This window comes from Lynx rufus, unplaced genomic scaffold (genome assembly GCF_022079265.1).
Source record: "Lynx rufus isolate CCGP_SWC_20201006 ecotype Redwood Valley unplaced genomic scaffold, mLynRuf1.p SCAF_5, whole genome shotgun sequence".
Taxonomy (NCBI): Eukaryota; Metazoa; Chordata; class Mammalia; order Carnivora; family Felidae; genus Lynx; species Lynx rufus.
This window is the reverse complement of record NW_025814867.1, coordinates 6,115,502-6,129,931: the sequence shown is the minus strand read 5'-3', so window position 1 is coordinate 6,129,931 and position 14,430 is coordinate 6,115,502. Positions and strand designations below refer to the sequence as shown.

At 44.0% G+C, this 14,430-nt stretch overlaps 1 protein-coding gene across 1 annotated transcript in view; it reads right to left on the bottom strand.

The window, feature by feature from the left end:
- Positions 1 to 14,430, bottom strand: part of DLEC1 (DLEC1 cilia and flagella associated protein) — a 90,600-nt gene that overhangs the window by 55,915 nt on the left and 20,255 nt on the right. Inside the window, exons 3-6 of the mRNA XM_047098682.1 lie at positions 10,144 to 10,254; positions 8,414 to 8,604; positions 7,966 to 8,186; positions 6,824 to 6,902 (exon numbers count right to left, since the gene is read on the bottom strand). Coding sequence (XP_046954638.1) covers positions 6,824 to 6,902; positions 7,966 to 8,186; positions 8,414 to 8,604; positions 10,144 to 10,254 — 602 coding nt within the window. The remainder of the gene's footprint in view (positions 1 to 6,823; positions 6,903 to 7,965; positions 8,187 to 8,413; positions 8,605 to 10,143; positions 10,255 to 14,430) is intronic.

Below are 14,430 nucleotides of genomic sequence, written 5' to 3'. Positions count from 1 at the left end.
ATGTACTAATTATGTATGATTCTTTGTGTACCATGGGTGGCTCTTTCCAGCCACATGTACTCAATTTTACACAGTCATATTATGTTGTACTTTAATTTTTAACATTATTATACATATACATCCCCATATATTTAAACATTTTTTCATCCTTAGCAACCTTCTTTTTTAAATTCATTAATTGTGAGAAAGAGGGAGAGAGAGAGCGAGAAAGAAAGAGGCAGCATGAGTCAGGGATGGGCAGAGAGAAGGGGAGACAGAGAATCCCAAGCAGGCTCCGCACTGTCAGCACAGAGCCTGACGCAGGGCTCGAACTCATGAGATCATGACCTGAGCCGAAATCAAGGGTCGGATGCTTAACCAACTAAGCCACCCAGGCACCCTGCAATGTTCTAAAGGAATAAATACCTTACTAATCCACTTGTGGGCTGTTATTCACTAACTTATCAAAACCCCTTATAAGTTATTTTCTCTCTCCCCTGCACACACACACACACTTGGCTTTTTTTTTTTTTTTTTTTTTTTTTTTTAGTAAAATATGACACCTTTCATTTGTTCTTGATTTATCAGGGGTAGGCAAGGCCAAGAGGTAGACCCATATTTGAGTATTTATGTAATTTAGTCCATACATATTTACTGAGGAACTACTATATGCTGAGCACTGAAAATAAAATAACGCAAGCCTAGAAATAATTCCTGCCCTTGTTGGGCTTACAGTCTAGTGGGAAAGATAAATATAAAATTGTGCCACCAAAGAGCAAATGGTGGGAAAAGGGCCTGCAATCGGGACATTTAATCCAGTCGGGAAAGGTCAGGGTGACTTTCCAGAGAAGTGACAACTCAGCAATAGGAAAGGGATGAGCCCTAGAGGACCAGGCAAAGGCAGGAGGGAGGACTGGTCCATGGCAGTCTGTGACCACCTCATCCACAGACTTCCACAGATGGCACCTTCCAGTCCTGCATAAGGGTCTGTCACACGGCCCTGAGCAGCTCTTTCTCTGCCCTAATCCACCCCCCCCCAACTGAAATTATTTTTACCCCCTTTCTTGGAGTCTTTGCCAACTTCTGCAACTGTCCTTGAAATCTGATGACCAGACACAGAGGTCCAAAAGAGAATATATCACTGTTACATTTAAGGAATTAAAAAAAAAATTGCTTTAACATTTAACACATAAGACTGACATGTTTGCCCGCTTTTGCCCTGGGTGCTTGAGAGCTCATAAAGAATAATGGACTGCTCTTTAAACTCTAAAGTACAATACACATGTGTGTGAAAGAACTTGCCACGATTAGGCCTGGCAGTCTTTGCATCTGGTGAACAGAGTTGGCGGCTACTAAGCTGGGTCTCCGTCTGATTCCCTAGGATGGTGGAGGTGAGAATGAAAATGAAGGAGGCTAGGGAAAAGGAATCAGGAGAGTCCCTATAACTACTCTCAGAGGGATCATTGTATATGCTGTTAAGTGAAACAAGCAAGGTGCAGAGGACAGTAAGAAGGAGAGGGGGTTCAAGTACATCCATATATTTGCTTATGATTCCAAAAAGAAACAATAGAAGAACCCAAACTAATGAAAATAGTTACTTGTCGGGTAAGGAGAGCATAAGGAAGAGGGGAAAGGAGCATGAGGTGAAAGAAAGTTTCTTTTTATTTTATTTTTTTTTTAATTTTTTAATGTTTTTATTTATTTTTGAGACAAAGAGAGGCAGAGCATGAGCAGGGGAGGGGCAGAGAGAGGGGGAGACACAGAATCTGAAGCAGGCTCCGGGCTCTGAGCCGTCAGCACAGAGCCCGACGCGGGGCTCGAACTCACGGAGTGTGAGATCATGACCTAAGCTGAAGTCGGACGCTCAACCGACTGAGCCACCCAGGCACCCCAGAAAGTTTCTTTTTAAATAGAGAATCACAGCCAATAAATGCAGAAGGAGTAACAGAATTAGAAATCACCATTTTATAACCCTTAATTTTGTTTAAAAAAAAACGGATCTAGGTAATAATCATCTAAGGCTTCTAAAGCCACTACAAGAAAGGTTGATAAAAACTTCATAAATGACGGTTCAGGCTCACAGCACCCAAAACCATTCCTTCCTGGTAATAGGAAAAGCAGATACACGCCTCCGGATGGGATATAATAAGAAATACATAGCACCACCAAAGTATTATTCTTGCCAAGAAAAGAAAAAAAACTGAACATGAATCTAATCAAATGTCTACATCGAACTCTAAGTTTATAGAAATAGGAACAAAGGAACGTGTTTCGTGTCACCACAATGATACAATTAGCCAAATCCAGGATTTATGAAACTACAGCTTCGACAAATAAAGGGCCTTCTTAAAAAGTAGGTTGAGGGGCTTCTGGTCCAAGACCACAACGTGGGAAGACCCAGAACTCACCTCTTCCACAGACGCTCTAACCCTCCACCTATTTACAGTGAAATTCCTCCTGAAGAAGGGCCAACTGAACAGCTGCTCCACGACAGGAGACAGAGAGACCACACAGAGAACGGCAAGAGAGATGGGGAACAGTCACAGTGGGAACCCCTACCCCCAATGCCGCAAACTGCAGCAGGGAGGGAGGATATTGAAGGCACAGTTAAAAAAAAAAAAAGCAGTAGTTGAACAGGGCAACTAGAATATAAAGGATCCGGCCTTAGGACTCTGCCGGACAGTGGGAGCTGCTGAAACTCTCCGGCTGGCGAGCCCTGCGGTTAGCACAGCCGAATTACACAGCCAAGAGCAGGGTCTGGGCACCAGAGCTGGCCTGCCACCTGCCCTAGCACATATGAGCCCCAGGTATCCCACCACCGCGGCCCCAACACAGTGCGTATTGAGACACCCCTGGTCAGCACTCACTGCAACTCCAGCCATCACAAATGCAAAGCATCCCGGAACACCCCAGGCTGCCACCACCACTGTGCCAGAGTTGCCGGGTCACCCCCGGCACAAAGCACCCTGGCACCCCCTGGCCCATGCCCACCGCAGCTCCAGCCGCCCCACCAGGGTGTTCCTGTGCAGAGTATCCTAGGAAACTCGAGCCCATGCCATGCCTCAGCTCCAGCCACCTCGCAGGGGTGCCCCTTCCTGGGCCACCCAGGGTCTCCTGGTCCGTGCCTGCTTCAGCTCCAGATGCCCCCAAGGGCACGCCTGTGCAGACGCCCTGGGACATCTCAGCCTGTACCCACTTCATCTTTAGCCGTCCTGCCAGGGTGCCCTCTGCACAGAGAGTTCCAGGACCACCCCAGACAGCACCGACTTCAGCTCCAGCCATCTCCCCAGGACAGTTCCAGCATGGAGTACCCCGGAACCCCCTGCCCATGACAGCCACAGCTCTGACCAGCCAGCCTGTGAGAAGGTGGGGAAGGGACAGTAAAATATCTTCCAAACTGAGAAGGCGCTTTGTGACCAGAAAACAAAGCAGGTGAACCCACGCAATTTATAGAGTTTTATCCACGGTAACTTACTGACAGGGGGAATCCGGGGGCCAATGATTCAGGCAGCTGCCACATGGCTACTTTCCACAATGTCTGGACCTTAGCCCACAGATTTTATAAAGCAAAGGGGTGTGCAAAAGGGCACTGTAGTGAGATCAAAGGGTTCACATGCGCTTCAAAGGGTCTGCATACACCTAATTGATAGCTGGCCTTTAATTAGGTCTCATGGTGCCACCTGCGCATCAGGACTGGGGCGCCTGGGTGGCTCGGTGGGTTGAGCACCCGACTCTTGATTTTGGCTCAGGTCAAAATCCTGAGGGTGGTGGGATTGAGCCCCACGTCGGGCTCTGCACTGAGCATAGAGCCTGAAGATATTCATTCTCTCTCTCTCTCTCTCTCCCTCTGCCCCTCTCCTCCACTTGCTCTCTCTGTCTTTAAAATTAAAGGAAAGCAGAGGTGGGGGGAAGGAAGGAAAAAGACTATGTTATCTCTAACAGATCTCTAACAGAAGCAAGCTTCCCTCCATCCCAGCCTTGGTGGGCATTTCTAACGTGTATATATTAGTCTCCAGGGGGCTTGGAACACGTAGCCCCGAGAGCGGTCACCTGATGAACGTGAACACGATGGAGGGCCAAAGATGAAGCCAGCATTGCCAGCCTTCCTGCAATCGACAGTCGCCAGGCGCACACCGTCTACACAGAGGACAACCATACACAAGATTATCCCTTCAAGTTTAGAAGCAGCTGTTCCACCTAAGTCACACAAACACAGAAAGTCAAGCAAAATGAGACGGGAATACGTGCCAAAAAAGAAAAAGACAGAGCCTCAGAAAAAGAACTAAATGAAACCGCGATAAACAATGTATCTGATAAAACGCTCAAAGTAATGGTCATAAAGATGCTCACCAGGCTGGAGAGGAGGGTGGAGAAACTCAGTGAAAACTTCAACCCAGAGAAAGAAAATATAAAAAGAAACCAGAATTGAAGAATACGATAACCGAAGTGAAAAATGCACTGGAGAGAACCAACAGCAGATTGGCAGATACAGAGGAATGATTAGCAATCTGGAAGACAGGGTAATGGAGAGCAACCACGCTGAACAGCAAAAAGGAAAGAAAAAGATACAGGAGAGCAGGTTAAGGGATCCCTCAGACAACATCTAGTGAACAAATATTCACATTACAGGGGGCCCAGAAAGAGAAGAGAAAAAGGGGCAGAAAATTTACTTGACGATATAATAGCTGAAAATATCCCAGACTGGGGAAAGAAAGAGACATCCAGGTTCAGGAAGCACAGAGAGTTCCAAACAAGACGAACCCGAGGAGGTCCACGCCATGACATGTAATGACTCAAATGTCTAAGATTAAAAATAAAGACTGGATTTTAAAAGCAACAAGAGAGAAGCAACCAGTCACTACAAAGGAAACCCCATAAGCCTATCAGCTGATTTTTCAGCAGAAACTTTTCAGGCCAGAAGGGAGTGGCATGACACACTCAAAATGTTGAACGTTAAAAACGAGCAATAAAGACTATCCTACCCAGCAAGGTTATCACTCAGAATTGAAGGAGAGATAAAAAGCTTCCCAGAAAAACAAAAGTGAAAGGAGTCCATCACCACCAAATAGTCCTCAGAAGGAATATGAAAGGGACTTCTTTGAGCGGAGAAAAAGCCATAATTAGAAATAAAATGATGAGAGGAAAAAAATTTATGAGTAAGAGTAAGCAAACAGTAAAGGTAGTGGAGTCATCACTTATAAACCTTGTATGAAATTGAAAAGACAAAAGAAGTAAAATCAATTATATCTAAAAAATTAGCTAAGGACTCACAAAATAAAAAGATGTTAAATATGGTAACATATATAAAATGTGGAGGGGAGAGTAAAAATGAAGTTATTTTACAATGTATTCAAACTTAAGTGACCATCAACTTAATATAGACTGCTATGTACTTAGGATGTTATATATGAGCCTCAGGTTAACCACAAATCAAAAATCTTTTATGATACACAAAAAAACGAAGAGAAAGAAAGCCAAGCATAACATGAAAGAAAACAATCACAAGGAAAGATAGCAAGAGAAGAAAAGAACAGAAAAGAGCTACAAAATAACCAGAAAACAATTAACAAAATGACAGTAAGTTCAGACTTATCAATAATTACTTTAAATGTAAATGGTCTAAATGCCCCAATCAAAAGACACAGGGTGACAAATAGATAAAAAAAAAAAAAAAAAACAACACCCCTCTCTATGCTGCCTACAAGAGACTCACTTCAGATCTGAAGACACATACACACTGAAAGTTAAGGAAGGGAAAAATATATTCTGTGCAAATGGAAGCCAGAAAAAAAAAACCCAGGGTAGCAATACTTATATCAGGAAAAACAGACCTTAAAACAAAGACTGTAACAAGAGACAAAGAAGGGCATTACATAACGATAAAGGGATCAATATAATAAGAAGATATAACTATTGTAAATATCTATATACCCAAATATTGGGGCATCTAAATATACAAAGCAAATATTAACAGAAATAAAGGGAGAAATTGACAGTAATATGATAATAGTAGAGGACTTTTTAAAAATGTTTATTTATTTTGAGAGAGAGAACACAAGCAGGGGAGCGGCAGAGAGAGAGAGAGGGACACAGAATCCGAAGCAGACTCCAGGCTCTGAGCTGTCAGCACAGAGCCCCACGCAGGGCTCGAACTCACAAGCTGTGAGATCATGACCTGAGTCAAAGTCAGATGCTTAACTTACTGAGTCACCCAGGAGCCCCAGAATACACATTCTTTTCAAACGCACATGGAACATACTCCAGGATAGAGCCCATGTTAAGCCACAAAACAACTCTCAATAAATTTGAGAAGAGTAAAGTCATATTAAGCATCTTTTCCAACCATGACAGTACGGAACTAGAAATCAATTACAAGAAAAAAGCTAGAAAAAACGCAAACACGTGGAGGCTAAATAAGATGCTAGTAAACAACCAATGGGACGATGAAGAAATCAAAGAGGAAATAAAAGAAATAGACTGAGACAAATGAAAATGAAAACACAATGGTCCAAAATCTTTGGGATGCAGTGAAAGTGGTTCTAAGAGGGAAACATACAGCGATACAGGCGTACCTCAAGAAATAAGGAAAAGCTTACCATAGTCTTCTCCCTAATTTTGTCTATAGTTTTAAAATTCCGTGAACCACTTTAAAAAAATAAGGAAGCTGATGAAGTGGGAGCTGCAAGGAAATAAGATTTTTGTTTTAAGTAAGCTCTATGGCGAGCATGGAACCCAACACAGGGCTTTGAACTCACAACCCTGAGATCAAGACATGAGCTGAGATCAAGAGTCAGAAGCTTAATGTGCTGAGCCACCCAGGTGCCCCAAGAAATAAGATTTTTACCTCGTAAACTGGCCCAACTTCATAGTCTGTGAAAAATGCGATTGGTGGTTTAGCAAGAAACACTGGGGTATCAGCACAACTGTGGGAGGGCAAAAGAGGGGAGAAAAGCTGTTAATTTCATCCATGTGCTTCATGTAAAATAAATACACCCAAACCGGGGCGCCTGGGTGCCTCAGTCGGTAGAGCACCCGACTTCGGCTCGGGTCATGATCTCACGGTTCTTGGGTTCAAGCCCCGCATCGGGCTCTGTGCTGACAGATCAGAGCTGGAGCCTGCTTCAGATTCTGTCTCCCTCTCTCTCTGCCCCTCCCCTGCCCGTGCTCTGCCTCTCTCTCTGTCTCTCAAAAACAAATAAACGTTAACAAAAAATTGTTTTTTAAGTAAATATACCCAAACCATCAGAGATATTCACAAGATGTCATTTACTGGATTTTGTTCCTGTTGTTGAGGCAGGTTACAAAATAATTTTACCCCACGATAGAATCTTTGTGAAGATACGTACAGCTGCGTGTTTCATTTTCAATATGCATAGAAGGCTTCAGCTGTGGAAGCTTACATAGCAACATCCTAAACTGGGTTTTTAATATGGGTGCTGGTTTTCTTTGAAAATATTAATTTTCTAATTTTTCTTAATAAAAAGATATTTGACTTATAAGTGTTAAATAGTTTTAAGTCCATTAAAACTATGAACTCATAAAGCAATTCACTCCCTTCACGAGGACAATTAATGAAATAAGCCACAGGCACTCACTGAAAGAAAATCACAATGTATGTTATTTGTCATTAATCAAATTTTAAGTATTTTTATTCTTGAGTTTCTATTCCAAGACATAGGAGTGCAGCAGAAGAACATGTGGCTACGGAGATTCCTCCCATCTGACCAAGACTGTCCAGATGTGAGCAGAGGACCAAGACTAACCCGATTCCTCAAACCCCCGGCAGGTCAGAAAAGCACAGTCCAGGCCTCTGGGGGATGTCTGAAGGCCAGGCCTGTGGGGAGCCCGGAAGCCCTGCTCTGCTCTGATACTGACACCCTGTCCCCCAAAAGTCTAGGATCCTCCACATCCCAGGCCAGACCCAGGACCTTCTGGGTCCTCCAACGGGTCTGACTTTCTGATCATACAAGTCAGGGAAAGACCCACCTCTCCACTGGCTCTCCACTCTGGAGGTCTCCCGTCAGCACTGGCTTCTTCGGGGGAAAGAGGAGAGACGTGCCTCCACGTGGAGTGTTAGGAGGGAAAAACCGGGGGTTTTTAAGGAAGCGGATCCGACTGTCCATTCTGGCAAGCAGAAGTCGCTCCAGTTCTCTCTGGGGCACAGGTAAGTGGTTCATCCAATTCTTATGCTTGGGCGGACCTGTTTTCTTTGAAACACACACACACAAAATAGAGAGTCAATGACAGGCGGGGGGACTGTGTGTGCTGGCATCTGGCCAGCCGCACGACCCACGGGTAATCAGTGCAAATCCTCCCGCCTATTTCGCTGTGGATCCACAACATCCTGTGTCACCTGGAACTCCTTCCCCAACCCCCACAACCTCCCTGTGCCCACTGCCCCCACACCCCACCGCGCCCAGGCTTCCACACCAACCTGGACAGTCTTGCGCTTGGCCTCTAAAGATGAGTCCCATGTCAGGCTGTCCACAGTGTAGTCCAGCTCCTCGTCAGACTTAGTGAGCATCTTCCTACAGGGATCTTCAAGCTTCTTGGTCAGGTGCTTCTTTGGGACAGAACGCTTCTCACAACTGAATGTGAGTTTTGAACATCCAGGGACAGAGACGCCTGCGGCACCAAAGAACCAAACTGAAAGCTCCCACAGATGAAGTGGACATTTCTAAGATGCCTAGATAAAACCACCAAAGCCACTTTGAACTTTTTCCTCAACTTTCACATTTATTATACTAGATATAATTGCTCTTCAGCATATAAATTATCCCTGGGACTTATTCTACGTACTCGAGACTCAGGAAGAGAGTGTTACAGTATTTGATTGTCAAACATGGTCAAAGAACATGAGTAGATCGCTGCCTGCCTGTCCGCCTCTAACGCAGGTACACATACCCTGTGTGTGAACTTGCTTTTCAAACAGTTCACAGGAGAAATCAAAGTTTGTATTAGTTTTGTATACGCATAAGTTCATCCCCAAAAGGTTAAAGGAGAACGCTCATTGCTAGCAAGAATGCAATGAAACTGGCAGCGGTACAATACCTGGTAAATCCTCAATACATGTTAACTCTGCAAATTCATCTGCATAACACCGAATTTCCAACTACCTTCACAATATTAAGTGGCTTGGTATCGCGTGACACTTAATTCTGCTACCTCTCTCTGGTCTGCCTTCTCTGTGCAGCTCAGGTCGTCAATGGAACTCTGTTCTCATCAGCACCCTTGATTCTCTGGATCACAACCTTCCCACCCCAAATACCCTTCTTGGCTCCAAAGCCTCAGACTGGGTGGCTGGCGAGCTCATCTTCCAAGCCTGGCACCGCTGGGCCATCTTGATATGTGGCCACAGAATCCACAGAGCAACTTCCCCCTGTCCATACACTGACTCTCCCAAAAGTCCACCTCCCTGCTTAAACCCACAACCAAGCTCCCACCCCACTCACTCTCAAAAGATCTTGCCTCCCACATTACAGGAAACCGGCTCAACATCACATACACATCGTTCTCTGGCTCCCTACTCAGTCTTCCCACCATACTCATTAAAGGAAAAAAAAGTTGTTATTTTCCTACATGGGGTATGGAAAAACCCCATGGTCCATGTTGTGACTCCGTCAGGAATTTGCTCCCTTACTTATCTAGGTTTTCAGACCCTCCCTCTCTTGGTTCATTCAACCACTTTTCTTTTCTTTTTTGAGAGAGGGGGAGTGAGTATGAGCAGGGGAAAGGCGGGGGGCGGGGGGTAGAGAGAGAATCCCAAGCAGGCTCCATGCTGTCAGTGCACAGTCTGACGCAGGGCTCGAACTCACGAACCATGAGACTATGACCTGAGCCGAAATCAAGAGTCAGGTGTTTAACCAACTGAGCCACCCAGGTGCCTCCAGCTACTTTTCTAAACATTTTCATATCTCTCGGTGTTGAGCAGCTAAGAAGAATGCATATTCCACCCTGAGGAGTTGAGACTTTGGTCTTGCAGGTGTTAGGGAGTTAGAGAGGAAGTGGAATGCTTAGAACTGACCCTCCCAATAGTCATTATCAAATTAAACGAAAGGGAAAAAAAATCCGTGGGGAAATGGCAGCCAAGGTAGCCCGTGCAGTCCTGCTCCAGAACACCCCTGGAATGATACCAAAGGCTCGAACAGAGTACAGAAGCATTACCTTTAGGTGCAGAGCAAAATGGTACGATATCACTGTAGTAATCATCCGGGCAGATCAAATGATGCTTCTGTAGCAACACACTGTCCACACACCATCTGAAGATAGTCTTCACTACATAGAAGGGAATAAGGACAAAGGTGTTTCAAGCATTACATTAAAGAACCTGAACCCCAAGTTTTTCATCCTCCAAACCTAAACCAGCTGACAAACTTCTTTCTCAGAACCCTGTGCAATCTTGAGATTAAAGAAACTAATCGTCAAATGATTACCAGCCACTTAAAAGAAGGCAACCATCAGACAAGGCTGTGCTGTGGTATTATTTGAGCTAACATACTGTGTGACTCACGGAGAGGTCTGTTAACAAAATATAATTAAGGAAAGTATGGTAGATCAAATAAATGGCCCCAACCCCTCACCCTTCTCTATATCCACACCCTTTGCCATATGACTTTGCAGTTCCTACAAGTAGAGACAGAGTACACTTCTTCACCCTTGACTTTGGCTGTGTGATGTACTTTGGCCAATGTTGGTAGGGGTTTGCACAGCTGAGCCTACTCTCTTGAGTCTTTGCCATCATGAGAAGAGCTTCCCTACCCCTGAGAAGAGCTCCTGCCTCTTCACCTTGGACTCTAGCATGAATCCATGTTAAGCAGACTTGAGCCCAACTTGTAGCAAAGAGCCAAGTTCAGCTGGGCCCACAGCTTAAAGCTGGTCTAGCCAGCCAAGAGTGGCTAGATCAGCCAACCCCAAACAGATCTACTGACAGACAAAAGAGTAAAATCTCATTTAATGAAGTGGGAAGTCAAGCATTAATATCCATGGTTGTTGTTGTTGTTGTTATTGTTGTTTTGCCTCTCTCATCCCTGAAATGCAGCTAGATCAACACCAAACCATCTTACACACCTAGAAAACTGATCTGAGGATTCACACAACAACCTGCACAACATGAACCACAGAACTCAGCAGGTATGTGGCGTGGAGAGGGGAACTCGGGGAGAGAGAACTTTGGAGGGCAGGGAGCTGTTTTTGCTTGTGAGGAGAGGACAGAGATGGGGGGTGGGAAAGTATAGGAAAAGCACTCCTCCTGAAAATAGCTGGAGAGAAAGAGAAAGAGTGGCAACACTTATAAGGAACTGAACACGAAAGGGAGAAAGGACAGGGTTTAAATACCATTAAGACTCTATAAACAGGGGAGCACAGAGTCTGTGACTCTGCAGCTTGATACCTGGCAGAGCTCTGGTGGGAAGGGCGAATTCCCAGAAGCACACAGCAGGGTTCGAGGGGTCTTTGGGCAACACAGGCAGAGGCAGTTCCCCTGCTGAGAGGACATTTGGTAGAGGCCTGTGGCCTCCCCACAGGCAAAGCTGCCAGTGGACCCTGGAGAACAGCCACGTTTGTTGGTGTTGGAACAAGGATGTTAAGGGTGAAGCCTGGTGCCAGATGTGTGTTGTGATTTCCCATAATCCCTGAAACACTGCTGCTACACGATCCTGTGAACTTTCTCTGGGGCAGGCTAGTACCCAGCCACAGTCTCTGGGCATCTGCAGCAGTGCGGTCATGTGAACGAACATTCTGGGGGGTGGGCCAGCTCATGGAGACTCATCCCCAGAAGGTCTGAGCGGGTCAAAACTGCAGGACCCTCAGAAGTGAGTTTTATCTCAGCCCTATCTGAGATAAAACTCAGGAGGGAGGTGCCACCTAGCAGGACGATGGCTTGGTCGCGGACAGTGTAGAAGTGGGGAATGGACAGAAGCCTGAGACAATGGAGGAGTGGTTGATTGCCAGCTGGGGAGGGTACAGAGTTCTGATACTAGAGACTGGGTAGGTGGGTGACGCCATTTGACCCCTCCCGTGCATGCGCATATACACATATACGTGAAACAACGATCCACCCCAGTAAACTAAGCAGCACCATCTATGGAGAATGGAGCTACTACACCAAGCCCCACCCAACTGGGCCAACTGTGCTCTAGAGGATCACCACAAATCTCTCTGCCTGCTAGTTTATGGCCTATAAAGTGTTTCATAGTTTGATTTCTAGGGAAAACTGGATGTAATTTCAATCATATTTCATTCTGTTTGCTGGCCTATCATTTCAAATTTTTTCCTTTTCTTATTCTTCAATACAGAAAGAGGAAAAAATTTATTTATTTATTTATTTATTTATTTATTTTTAATTTTTTTTCAACGTTTATTTATTTTTGGGACAGAGAGAGACAGAGCATGAACGGGGGAGGGGCAGAGAGAGAGGGAGACACAGAATCGGAAACAGGCTCCAGGCTCTGAGCCATCAGCCCAGAGCCTGACGCGGGGCTCGAACTCACGGACCGCGAGATCGTGACCTGGCTGAAGTCGGATGCTTAACCGACTGCGCCACCCAGGCGCCCCTAAAAAATTTATTTTTATTTACCATTTTCATAAAAAATATTTTTCTTAATTTTTCTCTACTATATTTTTTACTTCTTTGTAAATTTTCCTAATTCTATTTTTACTTTCATCATTTCATTTTATTCTAGTTTATTGTATTCATTTTTAAAAATGTTTTTATTTATTTTTGGGGGAGAGAGAGAGACAGAGCATGCGCGGGGTGGGGGGAGGGGGGTAGAGAGAGGGAGATACAGAGTCCAAAGCAGGTTCCAGGCTCCAAGCTGTCAGCACAGAGCCCAACACAGGGCTCAAACCCACGAACTGTGAGATCATGACCTGAGCTGAAGTCGGATGCTCAACCGACTGAGCCACCCAGGCGCCCTTAATTGTATTCATTTTTTTAAATTTTCAAATGATTTTTTTTCCTTTTTTTTTCTCTTTTCTTTTCCTTTTTTGTCTATTCTATCGAGATTCTTTCAACAACCAGACCAAAACACACCTAGGATCTAGCATCCTTCATTTGATTTTTTTGTGTTGTTTTTAATTTCTTAATTTGTTTATTTATTTTATGTTATTAATTCTTTTTCTCCCTCAAAATGATGAAATGAAGGAATTCACTCCAAAAGAAAGAACAGGAAGATATGACAGCTTAATCAACAGAGATACAAGCAAGATGTCTGAACCAGAATTTAGAATCATGATAATAAGAATACTAGCTGGGGCTGAAAAAAGCATAGAATCCCTTTCTGTGGAGATAAAAGTAGTAAAATCTAGTCAGGAGGAAATTAAAAAGTGTTATAACTGAGACGCACTCTCAAATGGATGCCATGACAGCAAGGATTGATGAAGCAGAGCAGTGAATCAGTGATATAGAGTATAAACTTTTGGAGAATAATGAAGCAGAAAAAAAGAGGGAAACTGAGGCAAAAGAGCATGATATAAGAATTAGAGAACTCAGTGACTCATTAAAAAGGAATAAAATCTGAATCATAGGGGTCCCAGAAGATGAAGAGAGAGAAAAACGGGTAGAAGTTTTATGTGAGCAAATCACAGTGGAAAACTTTCCTAACCTGAGGAATGACACAGACATCAAAATCCAGGAAGCACAGAGACATCCAATTAGATTCAACAAAAACCAACCATCAACAAGACATATCATAGTCAAATTCATAAAATACACAGACAAGGAAAGAATCATGAAAGCAGCAAGGGGAAAAAAGTCCTTAGTCTACAAGGAAAGATGGATCAGGTTTGCAGCAGACCTATGCACAGAAACATGGTAGGCCAGAAAGGAGTGGCAGGATATATTCAATGTGGAAAATTGGAAAAATATGCAGCCAAGAATTCTTTATCCAGCAAGGCTGTCATTCAAAATAGGAGAGATAAAAATTTCCCAGACAAAAACTAAAGGAGTTCATGACCACTAAATCAGCCCTGCAAGAAACTTTAGGGGGGGAACTCTCTGAGGGGAGAAAAGATGGAAAACAACAAAAACAAAAAAAGACCAAAACCAACAAAGACTAGAAAGGACCAGAGAACACCACCAGAAACTCCAACTCTACAGGCAACATAATGGCAATAAATTCATATCTTTCAGTATTCACTCTAAATGTCAATGGACTCAATGCTCTAATCAAAAGACATAGGGTAACAGAAGGGATAAGAAAACAAAATGCATCTATATGCTGTTTACAAAAGACTCATTTTAGACCTAAAGTCACCTTCAGGTTGAAAGTAAGGGGATGGAGAACCATCTATCATGCTAATCATTGCCAAAAGAAAGCCTGAGGAGCTATACTTATGTCAGACAGTCTAGATTTTAAAATAAAGACTGTAACAAGAAATGAAGAAGGGCATTATATTATAACTAAGGGGTCTATCCACCAAGAAGATCTAACATGTTATAATCTAACATTATAA